Source organism: Oncorhynchus mykiss, chromosome 13, assembly GCF_057628025.1.
Source record: "Oncorhynchus mykiss isolate SJ-2025 chromosome 13, ASM5762802v1, whole genome shotgun sequence".
Classification (NCBI taxonomy): Eukaryota; Metazoa; Chordata; class Actinopteri; order Salmoniformes; family Salmonidae; genus Oncorhynchus; species Oncorhynchus mykiss.
The window spans coordinates 46,361,904-46,379,445 of NC_143034.1; the positions used below are offsets into that span (position 1 = coordinate 46,361,904).

At 45.0% G+C, this 17,542-nt stretch overlaps 2 protein-coding genes across 2 annotated transcripts; both read right to left on the minus strand.

Moving 5' to 3' along the window:
• Positions 1 to 746: 746 nt before the first annotated feature.
• Positions 747 to 4,441, minus strand: LOC149978902 (ATP-dependent RNA helicase DHX58-like). Its single transcript, XM_090196326.1, has 5 exons — positions 4,345 to 4,441; positions 3,909 to 4,220; positions 3,471 to 3,661; positions 3,235 to 3,325; positions 747 to 2,223 (listed from the first exon to the last, which is right to left on the minus strand). Exons 1-5 carry the CDS (start codon positions 4,351 to 4,353, stop codon positions 2,038 to 2,040), a joined length of 789 nt encoding a protein of 262 aa, XP_090052452.1. The 5' UTR covers positions 4,354 to 4,441; the 3' UTR covers positions 747 to 2,037.
• Positions 4,442 to 4,465: 24 nt separating this feature from the next.
• On the minus strand, positions 4,466 to 17,145 carry LOC110486259 (histone acetyltransferase KAT2A). Its single transcript, XM_021557711.3, has 18 exons — positions 16,708 to 17,145; positions 16,258 to 16,384; positions 11,409 to 11,554; positions 11,201 to 11,290; positions 10,918 to 11,099; positions 10,516 to 10,707; positions 10,254 to 10,360; positions 9,992 to 10,099; positions 9,666 to 9,802; positions 9,276 to 9,484; positions 9,035 to 9,161; positions 8,753 to 8,863; positions 8,523 to 8,666; positions 8,232 to 8,346; positions 8,101 to 8,137; positions 7,897 to 7,960; positions 7,063 to 7,147; positions 4,466 to 6,828 (listed from the first exon to the last, which is right to left on the minus strand). Exons 1-18 carry the CDS (start codon positions 16,930 to 16,932, stop codon positions 6,635 to 6,637), a joined length of 2,400 nt encoding a protein of 799 aa, XP_021413386.2. The 5' UTR covers positions 16,933 to 17,145; the 3' UTR covers positions 4,466 to 6,634.
• Between the last annotated feature and the right edge of the window lie 397 nt (positions 17,146 to 17,542).

Sequence of the window (17,542 nt, forward strand, 5' to 3'; positions counted from 1 at the left end):
AAACTAAATATCTCTCCCTATACTAAACTAAATATCTCTCCCCATACTAAACTAAATATCTCTCCCCATACTAAACTAAATATCTCTCCTCATACTAAACTAAATATCTCTCCCTATACTAAACTAAATATCTCTCCCCACACTAAACTAAATATCTCTCCTCATACTAAACTAAATATCTCTACCCATACTAAACTAAATATCTCTCCCCACACTAAACTAAATATCTCCCCACACTAAACTAAATATCTCTCCCCACACTAAACTAAATATCTCTCCCCACACTAAACTAAATATCTCTACCCATACTAAACTAAATATCTCTCCCCATACTAAACTAAATATCTCTCCCCATACTAAACTAAATATCTCTCCCCACACTAAACTAAATATCTCTCCCCATACTAAACTAAATATCTCTCCCCATACTAAACTAAATATCTCTCCCCACACTAAACTAAATATCTCCCCACACTAAACTAAATATCTCCCGACACTAAACTAAATATCTCTCCCCATACTAAACTAACTATATTTCTCCCCACACTAAACTAAATATCTCTCCCCATACTAAACGAAATATCTCTCCCCATACTAAACTTAAGGGCACGGATTAGGGAAGGAGGGAATCTAAAACCATGAGCTCCCTCTACTGCAGGTATGGAAGTAGACATTGGAAGGCTAAGACCGCCATCTTGTGGAAGAGTGTATGAAGACAGCAATGAAGGCAAGATCTATATACTTCTATTATCTATTAGTTATTTTATTTTTCATTTATAACATTCAATATAGACATGTTCAGACAAATAATACCAAATTATTTATCAAGAATAAATAAAAAATATTACAGTAGATCATTTCATTAATTTAGGCAAGGAAATGGTACACATGTGGAATATATTGAATTCCCAATTTTAACATTTTTCATACATGATCAAGTAGCATCAAATATCAAAGAGTATCAGGCGAGGGGAATAAGTTTCAGGTTCAATCTAAAACAAAGACAGTACCGATTCACAGTAAATAACATTTATGACAAAATGTGGACCATGCTGATACTACTTTGCTGAAAATAGAAAAACAGATAATTTGAGTTCATGTTAGAACAGGGGTGCTAAGTTCACATGTTTCTGCGTGCTTGGCTGCGATGGAGCAGAAGAAACCCAGGAGAGAGAGAGGGAGGGGGAGGGAAAGAGGGGAGAGAGGACCTTGGGCATAAACAAAGCTGACGCACTAATTCTAACCCTGACCATTGTGTAACATGCTTTAGCACACTGCAGCGTCACACTGCCTATAGCAGTGTGGAGGCCTGGCAAGACATGATTTAACAGGGCCAACCATACCCAAGGCACTGCATCTCTCCCCCTGTAAAAATAAATGCATGCTCTTCAACCGATTGCTGCCCGCACCTGCCCGCCCGTCCAGCATCACTACACTGGACGGATCTGACTTAGAATATGTGGACAACTACAAATACCTAGGTGTCTGGTTAGACAGTAAACTCTCCTTCCAGACTCACATTAAACATCTCCAATCCTATATTAAATCTAGAATTGGCTTCCTATTTCGCAACAAAGCATCCTTCACTCATGCTGCCAAACATACCCTCGTAAAACAGACTATCCTACCGATCCTTGACTTCGGCAATGTCATTTACAAAATAGCCTCCAACACTCTACTCAGCAAATTGGATGCAGTCTATCACAGTGTCATCCGTTTGTTTACTCCATGTGTAACTCTGTGTTGTTGTTTGTGACGCACTGCTTTGCTTTATCTTGGCCAGGTCGCAGTTGTAAATGAGAACTTGTTCTCAACTAGCCTACCTGGTTAAATAAAGGTGGAATAAAATAGAAAATAGGACAATGACACACTTCAGGATCATGCATAAGTAACACAATGGTAGTCTAGACTAAGCAACACAGACTGACAGACAGAGGAGAGAAAGGAAGAGAAGGTTAGTGGAAAGGTGAAAACAGTACGAGGTGGAAACACCATGAAAGCCCCCAGTTACAGTCCTTCCTCCAGTGTAATAGCGTATCAATCCAACATGTTAGGGAATCTGTTTTGACAGTACGTGCTGAAGTTAAACTCCTCCACTGTAAACTCAACTTTCTTCCACTTCTTGGCTAATTTTCTTCCCTCCGGAGTCTCCATGGCAAAGTTCTCGATGGCCAGACTGGGCAGCAGGGCAATCTCCTTATATACCATTTCCCTTCCCCATTGCTGTTCAGATTTAAATACATAAACAAATATACTGATGTAGATTTCCATATATAAGCATATTAAACGACAATAGAATAATCCTAGTACCATAAGATAAACGGAATGGCTGCTGGTCCAACTTTAACTGGACCTTTCTTCCCGGGGACTGATGGTTTCCGAAGTTTCTGCGCATGTGCAGGATTCTGTACTTACGTACAGTCTCTGTTCTAATCGTATAGAACAGGCTACTCTGGCGAATGCTGCTCGTTTAATAAAGGGAGATCAAAGCTGAATCAATGTCGGCAAGATCACACAACGATAGTATTGTACATAACCGAACTGAATATACACAGTGTACAAAACATTAGGAACACCTTCCTAATATTGTGTTGCACCCCCTTTTTGTCCTCAGAACAGCCTCAATTCGTTGGGGCATGAACTCTATAAGGTGTCGAAAGGGTTCCACAGGGATGGTGGCCCATGTTGACTCCAATGCTTCCCACAGTTATGTGAAGTTGGCTGGATGTCCTTTGGGTGGTGCACCATTCTTGATACACACAGGAAACTGTAGAGTGTGAAAAACCCAGCAGCGCTGCAGTTCTTTACACACACAAACCGGTGCGCCTGTCACCTAGTACCATACCCCCTTCAAAGGCACTGAAATCTTTTGTTTTTCCCATTCACCTCTGAATGGCACACACTCAAGGCTTAAAAATCATTATTTAACATGTCTCCTCCCTTTCGTCTACACTGATTGAAGTGGATTTAATGAGTGACATCAAGTCGTAACTTTCACCTGAATTCCCCTGGTCAGTCGATGTCATGGAAGGAGCAGGTGTTCATAATGTTTTGGACACTCAGTGTAATAGACAAAAAACACCACCTCAGGTTTTAGGATGATTGTGTGAATGGCTGCATTTCTCTCTCATGTGTCCACAACCTCAACAGCGCACGCCACTAGGCAAAATATATGCCTACGGATCCGCAGTCTCGGCCTAAAATAAAAAGCTATAGATTAAAAGTCAACCTCACCTTGCCACAGGCAGCACAGCTGATCACACGGCCTGGCTGCCAGTCCTCAAAAGTCTTCAGCGCGGGCTGCCCACCGGTCTTATAGTACTTCCTGAAAACAAACACACATGCACAGGTCACCTCCTCACACACACTGATGCAAAACCACTTCAAACATGTGCTCTTTTAGCCTTGCAATGTGGACCAATAAGTCTTGTGATCAGTATCAGGACAGACATGAGAGAAACACAACTTACTCAAAGTCCGGGTTGATGTTGACATGGTGTGCGTTTTCAATGACTTTAATGTCATTGCCAAAGGCCACGGGCACAACACAGTCTCGACACGAGAGCTGAACCGTAGCAGCACTGAAACGACTCCTCTTCTTGATCTTCAACTGCTCTGCCAACTGTCTTGTCAACAACGCTTCTGTCTGGAGATCAGTGGTCTAATAGTGGAGGCAGAGAGAGAAGAAATCAAGTGAAAACAAGATTAGATCATGAGGAACGGGCGTGCTCAACTCAAAAGTTTGTAGTAACAAAAATCATTTTGGTGCCGGGTTCAAAAGGCATATACATGAAAAAAGCAAAGTGAGTGAGTGTAGGTCTGTCCTTTTTCCCAAAGAGATTAGAGACATGCAGGGGGTAGAACATAGAGAAAGATACCAGCCTCACCACCATGAGGAATCGCCTTACCTTCATTTGGAACTCCCTGGGCTCCATCCTCTGCACTTCGCCGATGGCCCTGCCAGTCAAGTCCTCCAGACATTCATTGAGGAGTTCCCGACGCACCTCCCGCCCCCCCGCCTGGGCCACCACAGAGTAAACGCTGTCACTCGCCCGAGCCCGGCCACTGGCCTGCTGTTGTGCGATCTCATTGGTCAGCAGCCCGTAGCGCACCACCAGGTTGCATTCTGGGATGTCCAGGCCCTCCTCGGCTACGCTGGTGGAGATCAGGAGGTTGAGGGAGCCCAGGCGGAAGTTGCGGATTGTGTCCTTCTGCTCATTCTATAAGCGCACCCACAGAAACACACAAACAGAGGTCAGTTGTTGGTATAACACAGGTCTTGACACTTTCCAACCCACCTTGCTATACCTCCAAAAGTTCTGACTGTGTTTAATGTCAAGTTACCTGGGTCATGTAATTGGTGCCATTGCCAGCGCCAGTCAGAATGGCTGCCCTGATACCAGCACGCTGCAGTGCTGGGTTGTTGGACACCCAGTCATACAAGCAGATAATAAGCACAGAAATATTTGACTATAAAAACTTTATTTTCATGAACAGTATTACAGTAAAGAGCTCTTCAAACCATATAACTAAAAGAAACTGTAGCAGTGCTAATATTTTTACATTTCACTCACACAGTATTTTCAGAAACGTAATGCAGCATACATAGGTAGATTGAGAGATACATAACTGACAACCCTGAATAAAGAAACATTGACATCACTTTAGTTGCTCAAAGCTAGTCATGATTCAAGTACAAACACACACACACACACACACACACAACAGTTCAGTGGAATACTCAACCACACAGCACAGACCAGTCATTTCCCCCCAAAACGTTTTACAAAATAGCAGAGAACCAAAGGCATCTCAAGAGGCAGACAATCAGACACCGACCATGAACAAGAAGTGAGTGTATGTGAATAGCCGTGGCCATCTCAGTAACAACAGAACAGAAATGGATGCAGATTCAAGGTCTCCACCATGCAGTACTGCTTGTGAGTATGGAGTGAACACCAAACCGGACACTTGTTTTTTTGTGTGTTTGTCAGCCATTATCATAATAACACAATGCATATCCACCATAGAAGAGACAGAACCAGCAGGGAGGGTAAGTGCTGTGCAACACCCACATACTGTATTGACAGGGCTCTATGGCCTTTTCAGCGAAATACTGACAAACCGAACGGTCATGTTTACCACTGTGGTTGGATCCTGTGCTTCCATCAGAAACAGGTTATTTCTAGGACGAACAGAAACCTAAACAAAAGGGTGGCCAGTAACCCTCAGAGTAGTCTCCTTAGGCAGACGGGTTGGCTCCCACATTAACAACGCTCCTGATGTCGCCCTTGGTCTGGGATACCAGAGACTACCCTCAGATCAGGCAACACCATTAAAACAACAATGACACATTACTACGCCATCTCTGATATTTCCCCAAGAAAAACAACCATGTTTGAGATCAGTGACATGGCCATACTGGCCCAGAAGAGAATGGGAAAAGAACAGTATTGACGACTACACTAACATTAGGCCTAAGTACCTTCAAATGTAGCGGTAGGTTTTCATTATACTGTTCAGGTGAAATAATAAATAAATACAAAGTTCAACATACAGTAGTTGTCGGGGAATTATTCGAGGGCAACCATGAAGATGAAACGTATAGGAAAATTGGAAGTTTTGCTACTGACCAATCACATGATGGCAAATCCAACATAACGCGGTGTCAGACAGGGATATCTATGGTCACGCTTCAGGCTGACTACATTTCAGTTGTTGCATTGTATCAACCGATGGTTAGCGTGTCCTGTTCCATGATGTGGTTAAATGATGGGTAAATAGCTATCCGGGCCTTGTGAGGTGTGGCAGGCGTCTGCGACGGAGTCAGCCTGGAACGCGGACATTATCTGTGACTTGACAATGCGAGTCGGAACATTTCTCGTCTTCTAACTCAAGGGCACATTGTGTTTCTACCCTCCAAGTCTACTGGCCTCTTTTCAAGTGTATGTCAGTACAGGAAGGCAACAACGGCGTAGGTCCCCCCCCACCCTACTCACGTTTCCACGACAGTACCAAAAAATACAACTCCCATCTGGAGGAGCTGCGAGTGTGAATGTCTAAGCGGGCATTATTTCATCCGATTGAGAAACAATCCCGTGAAAATGCCATCCTATAATTTGAACGTAACCTATGTGGAAAGTGTGACATGATCTGCTGTGGGACCAGTCGTTTAGGCACAGGAATACGTTACAGCTCCTTCTATGTGTCACTTAGAGCAAGAATGAAACCAGAATGAGACGGCAACACACAGAGATTCTATACTACAGAGGGTAGTGAGACGGGGATAGAGGGAGACAGACAAACAGAGAGTGAGAGATTGATGGAGAGTCATTTCGACACATTAACAAACTTAACCTCGCCCATAGAGCCTTTCCAATTACCTCCACGATTGTGTTGTTATACTCCACTGTTCCCTTCAACCACCAGTAATATAAACATGCATAAACACACACTGCCATTAATGAAGGCTTCCTAAAAGAAAAGACAAGGGGAAAAAGGGTTGGAATACGGCTAGCAATGACCCCCTGACTATGTCATCACAAGACGGTGTGCGTGAGTGAGTGTCCACGAGCGCTCCTTCCTGCTGTTCCGCCGTGGGGCCGTCGTGCATGGTGACCCTGTGACCCTAGCTTCACTTCTCGATCAAGCCCCCTTCCTTCAGCTTGAAGTAGAAGAACTTCTCCAGGGTGTTGGCACACTTGCAGTACTTGCTGTCCGGGGGGTTGTATTCACGGCAGTTGGTAATGACGCGCTGCAGGTCTGCTATGAACAGCTTCTTGGTCACATAGTATCTGTTCTTCAGCCTCTCCGTCATGGTCTTCAGATCTACAGGAAGGAGGGAGAGAGGAGAGGGGGACACGGAGGTTATATTTGAAATATTCCTTCAGCGCGTTTAACGGCATATCCAGACGGACTTACAATTAAAAACGCATGGAGTTGGTGAAACATGGAATGCTTTTTCTCCTATTTTACTATCAAAATGAGTTCAAAGAGCTGGATAATTGTCATGGCTGGGACATATAAACAAGCCAGGGAATAATGAGCGGATGATATACTCACCAATGGGGAAGCGTATGATCTCGTAGTAGTCTGGAGCCTCAGTCTTTTTCACAGGTTCCATGAAGGGCCAGGCATCAGGGTGAGTCTGGGATAGGAACACACCCACACCGTTGTTATGACTTTCAGTCTGAATCCCAAATGGTCCCCTATTCCCTACTGAGTGCACTACTTTCGATCAGGGATGCCATGTCTTTTTTTACCCCCTTTTACTCCCCAATTTTATGGAATCCAATTGGTAGTTACAGTCTTGTCCCATCGCTACAACTTCCGTACGGACTCGGGAGAGGCGAAGGTCGAGAGCTATGCGTCCTCCGAAACACGACCCCACCAAGCCGCACTGCTTTTTGACACAACGCCCACTTAACCCGGAAGCCAGCTGCACCAATGTGTCGGAGGAAACACCGTACACCTGGCGACCGTGTCAGCGTGCACTGCGCCCGGCCCGCCACACGACTTGCTAGAGCGCGATGAGACAAGGACATCCCGGGCCGGCCAAACCCTCCCCTAACCCGGACGACACTGGGCCAATTGTGTGCCGCCTCATGGGTCTCCCCGTTCGCGGCCGGCTGCGACACAGCTTGGAATCGAACCAAGATCTGTAGTGACACAGCTAGCACTGTGATGCAATGCCTTAGACCGCTGCACCACTCGGGAGGCCTTTTATCAGGGATTATATAGGGAATAGGTTGCCATTTGGGATGCAGACTGTCTGACCACTCCTGTCTGACCACTCCTGTCTGACCACTCCTGTCTGACCACTCCTGTCTGACCACTCCTGTCTGACCACTCCTGAGGTTGAACACTGGGTTGTATCGGTGCGTGTCAGTGTTTTACCTTGACCTGGGCCAGGAGATTCTTCAGCATGTTGTACAACACGTCAGGGTCTTTCAACTCTTTCCTACAAGACAGGATAGGTAATAATATATCAATTCAATGACAGATGAGTGTGATTGTAAAGGCTGCCAGTTGTTTTATGACAATACTGCACATCAATTTTTTATTTTTGTTATTTCCTGATAGACCAAACATTCAGCTTACACTTTCTCCTTTGCACTGGGCTTCCAGCCTGTCTCCCCTAGGGAGAAAAAAATAATTAAAACATGACATCAGACAAGGCATTAATAGTCTATACCCTGAACAAGGTATTAGAAGGACCCACACCCACTTACTGATGCCAGGGATGCTCTCCACAGGGATCTGCCGTACCCCCTCTTTGAAGCAGGTGAGTCCTGGGTATACCTTCCTGATCTGGCTCTGCTTCCTCTCAATCAGCTTCTTAATGATCTGACCAGTCATGGAAACACAGGGACATGTTGACCAAAAACACACCAACATGGACATTAACACTGTCCTTTCATCAACAGATGGAGAAAGGTACAGAGATGCATAACCGTCCAATGACATTCACCTCAACCTGTGTGCCCCACAATGTGAGGACTTCCTACAGAGAGTCCTCTCACCTCTTTCTGCCTCTTGATGATATGAGAGAGCTCCGTGTAGGGGATTCTGGGATTCAGCTCACACTCCATGAGGGTAGCCCCCTCGTAGTCCTTGATGTAACCAAGGTAACGACTCTTAGTCACTTTGATGTCTTTGGAAAAACCCTGCAATGGCAAAAAGAGCCAGAGGAGAGAGGTCAAAGGAGAGGTGAGGAAGAGAGGGAGGTACATGTTATCATCCTATACCATACCTGCTTCTTGAAGTAGCCAATGGCGTACTCATCAGCGTAGGTGAGGAAGTACAGGATGCTGTGCTTGATGTGGTACTCCTTTAGGTGGTTCATCAGGTGAGTACCGTAGCCCTGAAACCCCAATGGCAGACAATCAGGGGGAAATGTTGGGCTCTTAGTCCAACATACATTCGAACTCTGACAGATACCGTAAGTCCAATAACAAGCCATTATATCAAACTTACCCAGGTAATTGATTCCAGTATTTTTGCTGTTGTATGTAAAGGAGAGGCGCGTCCATACCTTGACTTGCTCGTTGGATGTGACGGCACAGAAGACGATCTCAGTGAAGCCCTGGGTGGGGAACATCCTGAAACAGATTCCCCCGATGACACGGCCATCTTTGATTAGGGCCAGCGTCTTGTGCTTCCTGGACAGAGAACGGTCCAAGGCAGCGGGGAGAAAGGGTCACAAAAAGTTCATTTCAAGAGGCTTCACTGAAGACGGGGTACAGGTGAGAGACACCGTTCAAATGTCTACGTACGGGTCAAACACTAGGCGTGTGATGTACTCTTTGGGCATGCGAGGCAGCTGGTGGGAGAAGACGTTCTGCAAGCCCACCAGCCACATCAGAATCTTCTTGTTGGACTTCTGGGAAAGGGAGTTCCCTATGACATGGAACTCTATGATGCCCCGCCTCTCCTCTAACCGGGCTGTCTCATCACGAGCAGCATTGGCAGACAGCAGACTCGTCTATCAGAGAGTGACAGTGATGATCAACACAGTCAATTAATTATATTCATTCTAACAAACATCCCGTTTCCATACTTAGATGTTAAGACTAGATAAAACATATCCACAGTCAACATAAATATCCATGTTGCACTGGCGAAAGGACATTAAATGATGCGCCTCGGTCTTGGGAAGAACTCACCTCTGGGCCCAACATGGCAGCCGGGTCAGTGATGGTCATCATCACCTCGTTGACCAACTCCATCGGGATGTCTCCCATCACTCTGATCCTCTTAGCATCCTCCAGGGTCAGAACTTCTGGAAGCTTCCTCTTCTCTCCTGAGGAGAGACAGTACAACCACCATTAATTTAAACGCTGTTTTATGTGTGAGGCTATATCCCACAGAGGCATGGGAAATAAAATCTCCCACGTGGGACAGATAAGACATAGAAAAACAAACGTCCGCTATTACTTCACACCCGGTGCAAAGCAAAAGTTAGCTTGGCGGTGTTGCCAGAGTTACTGACCTGTTATGGGCTCGGCCACGCCAGAGTCCAGCCCCAGACTGCCTAGCGAAGGGCCACTGTTGCCTTTAGAGAAGGAGGGCGAGCCCGACACTGCAGCAGGGCTGATCACTGCCATGATCAGAAACACACAGGACAATGACCGAAACCAGACAGAATTATTGAAAATGGAGAGCGGGAAATCATACATTACATGTTGTACAACCTATAAGTGCCTTTATGGATCTTATGAGAACCACTTATTTAGTTGTTAGGTGCCCCTCACCTAACTGGTGACCCAGCTGGCCCCCCTCGGAGGCAGGCATGGTGAAGTCAGCCTCCCAGATGGGAGAGTTTTCCCCATAGATCTCCTCCTCTAGCATAGACAGAAACCTGGGACACAAACCCTTTGTTACAAGCCACAGATACACGGCGTCCATCTCACTCACTCCAGAATCTTGGTTCGGTTGTAACTCGAGGGAGAAACCACAATAAGTATCAACTTTGATTCCGAGCGGATTACTACGGATTGGTTGCACACCACGTACTTGGGAAAGTGTGTGAGGATGAGTGTGCGTTTCTCTGGGAGGAGCTTGTCCTTCTCCACTCGGAACTTCTCCAGGAGCTGGCGGCGCGTCACGGTGAAGATTGACTTGAGCAGACTGCGGCCAAACACCTGGGTGGTCTCATAGCGCGGCAGGCTGTCGTTACTCTGGGGGACATGGCAGTAGCATAACCACCTGGGAAACAAGACACAGATTAGATTACAGTCGTTGTGAGTCACTATTGATGGGAACAAAAAGAGCAGAATGCAGTGAGACCTCCACATGAACAGAACATAAACAAGATGCAATACAACAATATCAAAAAAGCAAGATGCAATACGCTGCAAATTAAAAATATATATATTTTCCACAACACATGGCTCACACACACACACACACACACACCTGGTGTAGTCCACTTTGTAGGCTGTGCCATCATCCTTCTGGGACCGGTGGCGGAACTGCGTGGGAGTCTCCAGCTTCCAGTAGTTGAGACACAGGAGGAACATCTTGGAGAGCTCAAACATCGTCTGCCTCTCTCTGGGTGCCAGGTGGCTGAATTTGTACTGAACGAAGTTCAACACTCCCTGAGGAACAAAATAAAACAAACGTGTACAAAAAGTACTTTTCCGTTGGGGAAGAAGGAAAGAACAGCTTGAGAAACAGGTAGGAAGGAGACTGTTACTACCTGCTCAATGTTGGGTTTCTGAAAGGGGGGACTCCCCAATGATCCTTCCACTATCGGCTGACTCATCTGCAAGATGCATTTTCTCAGCAGCTGGGGGGGATAGAGACCCACGGAGAGAGAGTGTCAAGATGTGCTAAGCCAGAAAAGTAGAGGTTATGGCCATCTACACTTGTCTGTCTGGTTAGAATGGAGGGAAGTGATTTCATACCTTGAAGAGGTAGAAGTAGACCTGCTTGGTGTCCGTGTCCTCCTCCTTGTGCACAGACATAAAGAGGTTCTCCACATCCACCACCATGCCCAGCAGCCGGTTGATCTCCTCCTCTGACACGTTCTCCAGGTGGGACACATGGGCCGCTGCACAGGAGGGGTTCAATAACAGATCAGCCTCTTAAAGTGTCAATCAGCAGTTGAAACAATGACAAAGGACCCCCTCAAAAAGTTGAAGAATGTGGCTGGAGAAATGTAACTACTCTCAAATTCATAGACAGAGCTACGGATGCAAGGACTGACCATCCGTGGTATTACAATGATAGTTTTACCCATGTTTTTAGGCTCTACAGTGTTTCTTCATGTTTACATTGTTTCACCTCATACAAGTACTTGGGAGTAAGGCTAGACGGTACACTGTCCTTCTCTCAGCACTTATCAGAGCTGCAGGCTGAAGTTCTAGAAGTCCTCTATCGTAATCGCTCCTCTTTCACCCCAGCTGCTCAACTAACCCTGATTCGGTGTACCATCCTAACCAAGCAAGATGTAATTTATAGATCGGCAGGTACGGGTGCTCTCGAGCGGCTAGATGTTCTTTACCATTCGGCCATCAGATTTGCCACCAATGCTCCTTATAGGACACATCACTGCACTCTATACTCCTCTGTAAACTGGTCATCTCTGTATACCCGTCGCAAGACCCACTGGTTGATGCTTATTTATAAAACCCTCTTAGGCCTCACTCCCTCCTATCTGAGATATCTACTGCATCCGTCATCCTCCACATACAACACCCGTTCTGCCAGTCACTTTCTGTTAAAGGTCCCCAAAGCACACACATTCCTGGGTCGCTGCTCTTTTCAGTTCGCTGCAGCTAGCGACTGGAACGAGCTGCAACAAACACTCAAACTGGACAGTTTTATCTCTTCTTTCAAAGACTCAATCATGGACACTCTTACTGACAGTTGTGGCTGCTTCGCGTGATGTATTGTTGTGTCTACCTTCTTGCCCTTTGTGCTGTTGTCTGTGGCCAATAATGTTTGGACCCTGTTTTGTGCTGCTACCATGTTGTGCTGTTGTCATGTTGTGTTGCTGCCATGCTGTTGTTGTCGTCTCAGGTCTCTCTCTTTACGTAGTGTTGTGTTGTCTCTCTTGTTGTAATGTGTGTTTTGTCCTTTATTTTTATTTCATGTATTTTTAATCCCCATTCCAGCAGGAGGCATTTTGGTAGGCCATCACCGTAAATAAGAAGGTTAAAAGGTTAAATAAATAAACATAAAATACAAACAAGCTTATATTTTGGGTTCTGATGGGGTACGACGGTTGAACTAAGCTCATTAAGCATATGTACAGTGCCTTGCGAAAGTATTCGGCCCCCTTGAACTTTGCGACCTTTTGCCACATTTCAGGCTTCAAACATAAAGATATAAAACTGTATTTCTTTGTGAAGAATCAACAACAAGTGGGACACAATCATGAAGTGGAACGACATTTATTGGATATTTCAAACTTTTTTAACAAATCAAAAACTGAAAAATTGGGCGTGCAAAATTATTCAGCCCTTTTACTTTCAGTGCAGCAAACTCTCTCCAGAAGTTCAGTGAGGATCTCTGAATGATCCAATGTTGACCTAAATGACTAATGATGATAAATACAATCCACCTGTGTGTAATCAAGTCTCCGTATAAATGCACCTGCACTGTGATAGTCTCAGAGGTCCGTTAAAAGCGCAGAGAGTATCATGAAGAACAAGGAACACACCAGGCAGGTCCGAGATACTGTTGTGAAGAAGTTTAAAGCCGGATTTGGATACAAAAAGATTTCCCAAGCTTTAAACATCCCAAGGAGCACTGTGCAAGCGATAATATTGAAATGGAAGGAGTATCAGACCACTGCAAATCTACCAAGACCTGGCCGTCCCTCTAAACTTTCAGCTCATACAAGGAGAAGACTGATCAGAGATGCAGCCAAGAGGCCCATGATCACTCTGGATGAACTGCAGAGATCTACAGCTGAGGTGGGAGACTCTGTCCATAGGACAACAATCAGTCGTATATTGCACAAATCTGGCCTTTATGGAAGAGTGGCAAGAAGAAAGCCATTTCTTAAAGATATCCATAAAAAGTGTTGTTTAAAGTTTGCCACAAGCCACCTGGGAGACACACCAAACATGTGGAAGAAGGTGCTCTGGTCAGATGAAACCAAAATGGAACTTTTTGGCAACAATGCAAAACGTTATGTTTGGCGTAAAAGCAACACAGCTGAACACACCATCCCCACTGTCAAACATGGTGGTGGTAGCATCATGGTTTGGGCCTACTTTTCTTCAGCAGGGACAGGGAAGATGGTTAAAATTGATGGGAAGATGGATGGAGCCAAATACAGGACCATTCTGGAAGAATGATGGAGTCTGCAAAAGACCTGAGACTGGGACAGAGATTTGTCTTCCAACAAGACAATGATCCAAAACATAAAGCAAAATCTACAATGGAATGGTTCAAAAATAAACATATCCAGGTGTTAGAATGGCCAAGTCAAAGTCCAGACCTGAATCCAATCGAGAATCTGTGGAAAGAACTGAAAACTGCTGTTCACAAATGCTCTCCATCCAACCTCACTGAGCTCGAGCTGTTTTGCAAGGAGGAATGGGAAAAAATTTCAGTCTCTCGATGTGCAAAACTGATAGAGACATACCCCATGCGACTTACAGCTGTAATCGCAGCAAAAGGTGGCGCTACAAAGTATTAACTTAAGGGGGCTGAATAATTTTGCACGCCCAATATTTCAGTTTTTGATTTGTTAAAAAAGTTTGAAATATCCAATAAATGTCATTCCACTTCATGATTGTGTCCCACTTGTTGTTGATTCTTCACAAAAATACAGTTTTATATCTTTATGTTTGAAGCCTAAAATGTGGCAAAAGGTCGCAAAGTTCAAGGGGGCCGAATACTTTCGCAAGGCACTGTAAGTTATATTCTTTAAGAATCAATAGGTCTTCAAGGTCTTCGAAAGCCAAGTTAACAAAGAGATCACAGACCGTTTCGAATCCCACCGTACCTTCTCCGCTATGCAATCTGGTTTCTGAGCCGGTCACTGGTGCACCGCAGCCACGCTCAAGGTCCTAAACAATATCATAACTGCCATCGATATGAGACAATACTGTGCAGCTGTATTCATCGACCTGGTCAAAGGCTTTCGACTCTGTCAATCTCAACAGCCTTGGTTTTTCAAATGACTGCCTAGCCTAGTTCACAAACTACGACTCAGACAGAGTTCAGTGTGTCAAATTGGAGGGCCTGTTGTCCGGAACTCTGGCAGTCTCATGGGTGTGCCACAGGGTTCAAATCTTGGCCCGACTCTTTTCTCTGTATACATCAATGATGTCACTCTTGCTGCTGGTGATTCTCTAATCCAACTCTACGCAGACGACACCAATCTGTACACTTCTGGCCCTTCTTTGGACACTGTGTTAACTAACCTCCAGACGAGCTTCAATGCCATACAACTCTCCTTCCGTGGCCTCCAACTGCACTTAAATGTAAGTAAAACTAAATGCATGCTCTTCAACCGATCGCTTCCCGCACCTGCCCAGCATCACTACTCTAGACGGCTCTGACTTAGAATATGTGGACAATTACAAATACCTAGGTGTCTGGTTAGACCGTAAACTCTCCTTCCAGACTCACATTAAGCATTTCCAATCCAAAATTAAATCTAGAATCGGCTTCCTATTTCGAAACAAAGCATCCTTCACTCATGCTGCCAAACATACCCTCGTAAAACTGACTATCCTACCGATCCTTGACTTCAGCCATGGAATTTACAAAATAGCCTCCAACACTCTACTCAACCAATTGGATGCAGTCTATCACAGTGCCATCCGTTTTGTCACCAAAGCCCCATATACTACCCACCACAGCGACATGTATGCTCTCGTTGGCTGGCCCTCGCTTCATATTCGTCGCCAAACCCACTGGCTCCAGGTCATCTAGAAGTCTTTGCTAGGTAAAGCCCAGTCTTATCTCAGCTTACTGGTCACCATAACAGCATCCACCCATAGCACGCGCTCCAGCAGGTATATTTCACTGGTGACCCCTAAAGCCAATTACTCCTTTGGCCACCTTTCCTTCCAGTTCTCTGCTGCCAATGACTGGACCGAATGGCAAAAATCACTGAAGCTGGAGAGCAGCTCACAGATCACTGCACCTGTAAATAGTCCATCCAACTACTTTATCCCCATACTGTTATTTTTTTTTTTATAAAATATTTTTTGCTCCTTTGCACCCCAGTATCTCCACTTGCACATTAATCTTCTGCACATCTGTCACTCCAGTGTTTAATTGCTAAATTGTCATTTCTTCACCACCGTGGCCTATTTATTTCCTTACCTCCCTGATCTTACCTAATTTGCACACACTGTACATATATACCTGTTCTATTGTGTTGACTGTATGTTTGTTAATTCCATGTGTTGTTGTTTGTGTCACACTGCTTCATTTTATCTTGGCCAGGTCTCAGTTGTAAATGAGAACTAGTTCTCAACTAGCCTACCTGGTTAAATAAAGGTGACAAAAGATTTAATTAAATGTATAAGTACACAAATGGATGTAGCAACTGCTGATTTCCCCTTTAAACAGGGAGGATATCTAAGCATTTTACTTTACTACTCAAAGATATGAGACTGAAACCTACATTGTGCAATTCATATTATAATTATTGCTATTATGGAATAGCATACAGATTCTATATCTATATTCTATATATATGATGTGTATTGATGACATTAGGTTCAGTGTGATCATGGAGCGTATCTATCCTTCAAACTAGTGTTGAGTCATAAGGCAGCCTACCCAGGGCATGCCCGCAGCTGCGGCAGGACTCGCTAAGGCTGGCCGCTTGTTGCTGTAAATCCATACTTCGGGTGGCAGTCGGCGGTTGTGGGTTCTTCCAGCCATTGCACTTGCATGTGTCACTAGCCTAAAGAAAAGAGGAAAGTAAATCAGAATCCCCACACTAGCACCATAAAGCAGATAGATGCATGCTCGTTGGCTGTCTAGTTAGCAAAGTTGGTTAACCTTGCTGTTGCTAACTATATTCTTTACAGTAACGTTAGCTACGCCATATACATGTATGAAGGCTATTGTTGCATGTTAGAAACCAAATACAAATGGTGTTTTGGTTTCTGTTTGTTGAGACTGTTATACCAGCAGGGGAAATGGCTAGTTAGCTAGTCATTGTTTTGGTGAAGTTGGCTATGCTAGCTAGCCTAGCCATATAGCTACCGTTAGCTAGCTAGCTACCTTGCAAGCGGAGAAGACGCCGAGTTTCTCGAGCTTTTTCGCCCGTGGAAAAGCTCTGACTTGGGCTTTTTTCTGACTCGCCCGCTGTTGTTGGCTAAGACCTGGTCTGACTGGGTCACTGTTCCCCGATCCAGATCCCACCGCAGCAGCGTTAGACCCAGCAGTCCCACCAGACTGAGCTTGATGTAGCCGGGGTTGCAAGGCCTGTGCCACCGGGTCCGACATATCAAAACGCACGCTTCACTGCTGCTTGTTCCACTCAATGGTGCGTATACACATCATTGGTTCCACTCCACCCCTGCTTGGGTCGCTCACCTCTCCCCTCGCCCTGGATCTGAAGAAAGGCAGTATGGGTACTGTAGTCTATGGCACCTGCAGTTTGCCTAATGTATTGAACGTGGCCGGAGTAGTCAAAGTTTGCAATAAAAACATAGAAATGCATTTACATAGAAAAATACGTTGTTACACTGTTGAATTAGGTACACTATTTATTGAGCAACATTGAGTATAAATCCAACTTGAACGATCCAGTAGAGGTCAGTAGAGGACTGAGGACTGTTGTGAGAGGTTCTTATGTAACATGTAGGATAAATAATCGAAATAACTTAGTGTATTTATCCCTTTGCTTTTTGAAATTAAAGGTTTCAGCTTTGGGGCAACAGCTGTTTACAATTAGTATGGGAAAATAGAATCTGCCCCAACTATTACTGTTAAATCAGAGAGAGCAAAGGGGTTTTGGCCAACTAAATCCACTGGGAAGGGATGGGATGGGGGGGGGGGGGGAGCAGGAATGTGAGGAATTCAGTCAGACCAGTGTTAGACTCACTGAGCTCAG